Source organism: Chinchilla lanigera, unplaced genomic scaffold (genome assembly GCF_000276665.1).
Source record: "Chinchilla lanigera isolate Chin_1 unplaced genomic scaffold, ChiLan1.0 scaffold00098, whole genome shotgun sequence".
Taxonomy (NCBI): Eukaryota; Metazoa; Chordata; class Mammalia; order Rodentia; family Chinchillidae; genus Chinchilla; species Chinchilla lanigera.
In genome coordinates, this window is record NW_004955499.1 from 1,606,229 (window position 1) to 1,613,405 (window position 7,177).

The 7,177-nt window shown below is 59.2% G+C and overlaps 1 protein-coding gene and 1 long non-coding RNA gene across 2 annotated transcripts in view; one reads left to right on the forward strand and one right to left on the reverse strand.

Annotated features, from left to right (window-relative positions):
- The window catches only part of LOC106146861, a 9,046-nt gene extending 8,355 nt beyond the window's left edge, over positions 1 to 691 (reverse strand). The window contains exon 1 of the long non-coding RNA XR_001231464.1: positions 356 to 691. This is a non-coding gene — a long non-coding RNA (uncharacterized LOC106146861). The remainder of the gene's footprint in view (positions 1 to 355) is intronic.
- A 462-nt stretch (positions 692 to 1,153) lies between these two features.
- The window catches only part of Cd99 (CD99 molecule), a gene marked incomplete in the record, with an annotated part of 38,791 nt that continues 32,767 nt past the window's right edge, over positions 1,154 to 7,177 (forward strand). Inside the window, 1 exon segment of the mRNA XM_013505598.1 lies at positions 1,154 to 1,675. Coding sequence (XP_013361052.1) covers positions 1,606 to 1,675 — 70 coding nt within the window.

Genomic DNA, 7,177 nt, shown 5'->3' on the forward strand with positions numbered 1-7,177 from the left:
AAGAAGAGCAGAGAGCCGAAGCCACGCGTTTGGGTTGGAATTCGGCGGCTTCAGGAGGCCTTGCTGCGCGAACAGGAATAACAGCCCGAGGGCGCGGCCCTGGCAGAGAAGGGACGTGTTTCATGAGGGCGCAGGCCTGTGCCCTCAGGGATAGAAAGTGCCCACAGCGCAGTCTCCAGCCCCGCCGGACAGTGGGAGAACGTCAGACCTTGCAGGCAGGCCAAGCACAGCCCTTCTCTGGACGGCAGAGGGGGTGAACTGGATTGTTCACAGGAAAAGAATTTTGGAGTTGGAAGTGGGTGAGAACCTTCTGTTGTCTTTCACCTACATCCCATGCACCGGGAGTCTGGCTTACCTCAAGGTGCCAAACAGGTTGCCAGAGCTCCAGCATTCACGTGGGGCCCCACAAGGATTGTAGAAGTCCTGTTGGTTGTGACACCCTTCACTTTTCTGAGTAAAGCACTGAGGACCGGCTTGTGCAGAAAGAGCAGAGGGAGGAAAGGGCGTTAGTTGGTTTGTCCACTCGGGGTTAGCACGAAGAGGTGAGCGTTCAGAGGAAGACTGCTGCATTTTGGATGATGACCGCTGCGCCGAGACAGGGAGGCCGGCTCTGGGGTGCAGGGGCGTTCTTGGCGGTCCGCGGCCTCGGTGCCTGGGACCCAGGGGCGCAGAGCCAGGGGACGCCGCGCGAGCAGCTGCAGGCAGAGGGAGGCGCAGGACAGGCTGGCAGCATTTAGAGCGCGGTGACTCAGGGAAATTTCTCAGCCCGCATCTGTGACCCAGGGAGCCCGCGGAGCAAAGCGGGGAGAATTTTAAGCTCACCGCTGAATACAGAAAATATACTTCAGCCGGGCCTGGAGGCAGCACTGGGGAGGCTGAGGCAGGAGCATCTCCGGTTAAAGGCGCGGTTCCCCCAAGGCAGAACCCCCACCCTCGTCCCGTCCAAACGGCCTGTCCAAGGGGGGCCCTCGATTTTGTGCAGAAGTGGGGGCGGAGTCGCGCGGTGACCCCCCCAACCCCCCACGCCCTCCACCCTTCCCGCGTGCAGGCGCCCAGCCCAGGACCCGGGAAAGCGTTTGGGCAGTCTCCTGAGCGGTCCGCGTAGCCACGCAAGGGTGGGGAGGGGCCCTGGGCAGGCTGGGAGGGGCTCACCTTTCCGAGAAAGGCGGCGGCTTCCCTTCGTCGCGAGCGGGGGCGCTTGGGGACCCTCTGAGGCCCGAGCGCGCGGAACCGGACTCTGGGGAGGGCTTCGCTTTACTCCGGGCGCCTTTTAGGGCCCGGGACGGCCTGGGAAAGTTTCCAAGGAACCGAGAAGGCGTCCGAACTCCGCGGGCGCTAACCCTGGTCCGCTCGGGCCGCGCGCCCCTCGCGCTGCCGCCCGCTCCAGGAGGCCGAGGCGGGGCAGTCTCCGCCTCTGGGCGTGGACAGGAGGCCGCACCCACGGCTGCCGCGCTCCAGCTCGCGCCGCCCCGCCCTGGGGCGTGGACAGGGGGATCCCAGGTCCCTCTCGCCCTCCTCCCTGGATCCTCTCCGGCTCCCTCTTTTCCCGCCGGCCGCGCCCGGCCTCGCAGCGCTCACAACCGCCCTCGTCCCCGCGCGGTCAGCATGGGGCGCCCGGCCGCGCTCGCCCTGCTCTTCGTGGGGCTCCTGGGAGCCCTGGTGCACGCGCAGGATGGTGAGCGAGGGCCGGCGGGGGTGCGGGGGTGGGTTTGTTGACCGACTCTGCGAAGGCCGCACGGTGGGGGCCCAGTGGGTTTGCTGATTGACTGTGCGAGGGCCCCACGGTGGGAGCCCAGTGGGTTTGCTGATTGACTCTGCGAGGGCCGCACGGTGAGAGGCTAAACTCTGGGGAGGGGCGCCAGGTAGGCACCCCGAGTCTGCGAGGGGCCCACGGTGGGGAGCCCCAAACTTTGGGCAGAGGGAAAGGGCGGGGAACCCCAGATTTTGAGGGGGGCGCGCTGCGGGGACCCCAGGCCCCGGCGCCCCGGCGGGCTTCGGCACCGCTCGCCTTTGTCTCCGGGCCTTGTCCGCCGTGGGCCCGGCCTGGACCCGGAGCGGAGCCGCGGAAGGGGCAGAGGACGCGGGCGGAGCGCGGCCCTCAGCGCCCGCCCTCCGCGTTGCCATGGAAATGGGGTAAACACAGAAAACGCCCGGGAGGGGAATCCCCTCCTCCAGTGAATCGATTTGCAGAACTTTTCGCGTCTCCCCGGCTCTTTGCTTGTTTTGTGTTGAGCGGGGAGCGGCGGGGTGAGCCGACGGCCTCAGCGCCGGGCTCCGTCTCCAGCGCCTTGTTTTACTTTATTTCGTTTCATTTCACTTGATTTTTCTTGGGGAGCGAGTCTGGCTCAGTCCCTCAGTTGCCCAGGTTGAGCTGCAGTTTTAGACCCTCCTGCCTCAGCCTCCCGGAGCGCGGGGTTCCAGGCCTTCCTGCGGCCGAGGCAGCTCCCGCGGGGCTGGGGGGCTGGCGGGAGGCCCCGAGGGACACCCACGAGCGGAACCCGGCTGGGTGTGCAGCTCGGAGCTTTTCCTCCACCAGGCTGCGCTGGTGCCGGGTGAGCCCGGGGCGCCGTGCGGAGCTCGCCCGGCCTAACAGAGGCGCCGCTGCGGCGGGAGACGGGCCCAGGAATGACAGGCATCCGCGCTCCGCCCCGCCGGGCCAGGCCCGCTCTGCCTCCAGGCTGCAGTGCACGGCTCAGGCCCCGGCCAGGCCTCGGGGGGACGGCCACAGGCTCCCCTTCGCCCTGAGCTTTGCCCGCCAGCCCGATCTCCTGCTTACTTTCCCTCCGTGCCCTCGGCCTGCACCGCTGTGAGGACTTTTTTTTTGTCTTTTTGAGACAGGGTCCCGCTATGCAGTTCAGGCTGGCCCTGAGCTCACTCTGTAGCCCAGGCTGGTCTCAAACTCACAGCGATCCTCCTGCCTCAGCCTCCCGAGTGCTGGGATTACACGCGTGCGCCACCACGCCCGGCTGCAGGAGTTTTATTTTTAAAAAACAACCAGAAATGACCCAAATGGCGCTCTTGCTGGAAGGGGGCTGTGGTCCTGGCGTTGGGGGTCACCCTGGGACTTGGGGCGGGGCCCCTGGGTTTGCAGACCCTGGCGCTGCTTTCAGTTTTGCTTAGAAAGTCTCCGGGAGCCCAGGCTGGGTCCCGGTGCTGCCGCCGACGAGGTCCGTGGTCCCCACCGCGCAGTTTCGGGGAGCAGGACCGGGCCCAGCCCGTAAGCAAGAGGTGTGGGGGGACAGGTGGGCGGAGGAGGACACTGCGATCGATTTTGGTTGAGCTCCCGCGGGGTGCAGGAGCGTGGTTTGGAAGGCCCAGGGCAGCGCCCCGCAGGGGTCCTCGTCCTCCACCCCCAGGGTGGACTCGCTTGTGTCCCCTCTGATGCCTGCGTTGGGGGCGCCTGGGCGCTTTGGACATGTTAAACTCCATCAGCATTTGTGTTATTTATTTATTTATTTAAATTTGTAGACAGGGTGTCGTGAAGTCGCTCAGTTACCCAGGTGGGGGCTGTAATTCGAGATCCTCCTGCCTCAGCCTCCCGGAATGCTGGGATGACGCCTCGCCGTCTGAGAAGCATTTTCTAAACTGCAGGCAGAAAGAAAGAAGGAAGAGGGAGGGAGGGAGGGAGGAAGGAAGGAAAGAAGGAAAGGGTTTCTATGTGTGGAATCTTTTTAGCTCAAAGTTGTCCACGTGCGAAAGAGGCGTCTTTGGCGGGTGACTTACATTCGGGTCACAGTTGGGGTTTTGTGTGTGGTGCAGGAGCTTGAACCCAGGGCCCTGCGCCTGCTGGACAAGGGCTCCACCCCTGAGCCGCATCCCCGGCCCGCGGTGGGGTTTCCGGGGCCCCGGGAGGAGGCTGCTGCGGCGGTGCTGTCTGCCGGACGCTCTGTGCTGCCCTCGGAGGTGGCTGCGGGGCCGGGCCGGGACTCGAGGCCGCTGTGTGAAGGGCATGAGCCTGGCGCAGAGGCACCAGGACGGCGTGTGCGGGGGATGTGTAGGAGCTGAAGGTGTACCTGTCACACAAGGCGAGGGTGGAGTATTACTCTGCCCCGAAGAAGGACGGGCTTGAGTCATCTGTGGAAAAATGGATGCAGGCTGAGGCTACAAGTTTAAGTGAAATAAATCAGTGTAAATAAACAGCAAAATAAAAGCTGAGAGGGACTGGGGAGAGGCAGCTTTTGCAACAGAAAGAGCATCAAGAGATGGGTGGAGGGGTTGCTTCTTGTTATTTTTCAGTTTTGACACAGGCTCTCCCTAAGTTGCCCAGCCCGGGCTAGAACGTGGGATCCTCCTGCCTCAGCCTCCCAGAGTGCTGGGAGGACAGGCGGGCACCACTCAGTGTGCCGGTCTCAAAGTAGAATAAAATAGGACGAAATGAAATGAAAGAAATAAAATGGCTGCGGAAGAACCCGGGGGCGGTCTGCAAAAGCAAGAGGAGCTGGGCATGGTGGCACACGCCTGTGATGCCAGCGCTTGGGAGGCTGAAGCAGTAGGATCCCCTGAGGATTCCAGGCCAGCCTGGGCTACATAGAGAGTTCAAGGCCTGCCTGGGCTACAGAGGAGACCCTGTCTCAAAACAAAAAACAAAAAACAAACCCAAAGCAAAGAAAAACCAAAAACATCCCCCAGCACCCCTCCCCAAAAAAGCAAATTAAAAAACGCCAGCACATGCGCACACATGTTGGTGGGAGTTTTCTTCCTGTAATTTCAAGCAGGATTTATTATAGTTTCTCCCTCGGGATTTTTTTGTTTTGTTTTGTTTAAGGAAGAAAATTAACTCTGCGCTTTCCGGTGATTTTGGTTCTCTGTTTGTTTTTGATTTTGTGTTGTTTTTGCTTTGTTCGTTTTCACTGGAGTTCGCTCTCTCAGGACAAAGACCCACGCTCACAATTTGTGATGCGTGCACCGTTTATCTTGCCGTACGAGGTGTGGTTAAAATAGATGCTAAATGTATAAATAAAAAAAAAACAATACTTCTTGAAGTAAGAGACACTGGCTGTGAGCCCTTGGACCCCTCACTTTTGGCCATGGTTGTTTTTGTTTTGTTTTGTTTTGTTTTTGATAGGTTGGTTTGGTTTTCTGAGCTAGGGTCTCACTGTAGAGCCCCAGCTGGCCTAGAACTCGGGGTCCTTCCTGCCTCAGCCTCCTGAGTGCTGGACTGACAAGCGCTTGGCCGGCCGGGCCCAGAATCTGGGCAGTTCTTTTTTTTTAATCGTGGTCTTTCTGGCTCTGCCGGTCTCCCGGGTGACGGTTGCTAAGTGACCCGAAAATTTGCGCTTGTGTGATTCGCCAGGCGACGGTCACAGCTGGGGGGGCCCGGGGACTTCCGCTCCGGGGTTTCCTCTGCAGGGGCCTCGTCTGGGTTTGATGCCCGCAGCGGTGCGCAGGAGTTTCCACCAAATTTAGGATGAGTCAAGCCGCTCTCCCGTCCCAGATCGGTCCGTTAGTCATGCTGTTAATCTGGTTCCCAAACAGGAAGCAGCGCCTTCCTCTTTTCCCGGTGTCATTCAAAGCCTCTCTAACCGCTGCGGTTTGCCCTGAAAAGCCAGCTCGGCAGGAGGCTAAGGCAGGGGGATCACAAGTTGGAGTGCAGGTCTCCTGAGAACCCCAGAACTTTTTCTCCTGAGCCCTGCTCCCCTCCTTCTGCCTGCTCTTTTATGATGTGACCATTTCCTAGCAGACCTGCAGTCTGTCCCCTAAATGGCGCTGCACACACGTGTCTGCTTCTCTTTGAGTTTTAAACGTGTGTGGGAGCCTCCTTCCAGCTCTTGACCCTGTTCCCATTTGGCAAAGTTCTAGTTTATTTCTTTTTTTGGTGCCAGGAATCGAACTCAGGACCTTGCACGTCCCAGGCAGGGCTTTGTGCCACTGAGCTATCCCCACGGCCCTGCAAAGCTGTATTTTCATGTTTTTTTTTTTTTGTTTTGTTTTGTTTTTTTTTTTGCAGTTTTTTTCTTTTTTTTCATGCTGAGCACTTCTTGTTTATTTTGAAGACAGGGTTGTGCTAAATTGAACTTGGCATCCTCCTGCCTCAGCCTCCTGAGTAGCTAGGATCACAGGAGTGTGCAGCCATGCCCAGCTCAAAAACTATGGGTCCGACGTTGTTCGCCAATATTTCTCATCAGAGGTTGGTTGAATTTTGCGCATATGGAGTCTGTGGATTCAGGAATCCAACTATGGCCTACAAATATTCCGTTATTCTCCCCAAAAACGCGATGTCCGAGGAACGTCCTCCCCGCGGGGTTTGTGTTGTCCTGGGCAGCAGGTGCGTGTCCTGGTGCTGGGATTCAAGAGAAGCCGGAGTCCGGGTTTTTGGGGCCCGAACTTTGGGGGTGCGGTGTGCGGGTAACATCGAGGAAGCGGGGTTCCGCCTTCCTGGGCCCCCGGCCCTGCGTGGTCTTGGAGATTTAATTCTTTTTGTTTGTTTGTTTCCCTTTAAAAATTTTTCAAGAGTCCACGTCTGCTGCCCACCACGATCGGGCCCGCCTGTGGGCTGGGGCGTGCGCAGAACTCGGCCCTCCGCCCTGGAGGTCTGTGTCTCTGCGTCCCGGCCCGCGTGCGAAAGGTCCATCTCCCTGCTTCCATCTCTGTCTTGTTTAGCTCTTCATTGACACTGTGGGTTTCCTGTAAAAGAGAAACCATGCGACTCTGAAGGTCGTGGGTGTCATTTTTTTCACTTGATCTCACGGAGCCTCCATTTTCCCACACGTGGCTTAAGTTTATCCTTTTTCCTGGTTGCATAGTACTCCACGGCGCGTGGACCCTTTTCCCTTAGGCATTCATCTGCCCATGGACGTAGAGGCTGCTTCCAAGATGCAGCTGTTGTGACCTGCTATAAACGCGGGCGTGCACGGATCCCTGTAACTTGACGTCTTTAAGTCTTTCAGGAAGACGCCTAGAGGGGGAGCAGCGGGATCCGGTGGAATTTCTAGGTTCGTGTTTTGAGGGATCCCCGTGCTGACCCCTGCCGTGACTGTGCAGGTTTTCTATCCCTCGGGTGCCCGTTAAGTACAGGAAAACACGCTCACCATGTGTGAAAAACACACAGTGTGTGAAACACACACAGTGCGGATTCCCCTCCCCGGGGGCGGGCGGCCCGAATTCTGCACATTCCGCATCCTGTTTTCAAGGCCCGAGCACCGCGCCCTGTGAGTCACGGTGACTCATCCCCTGGCCC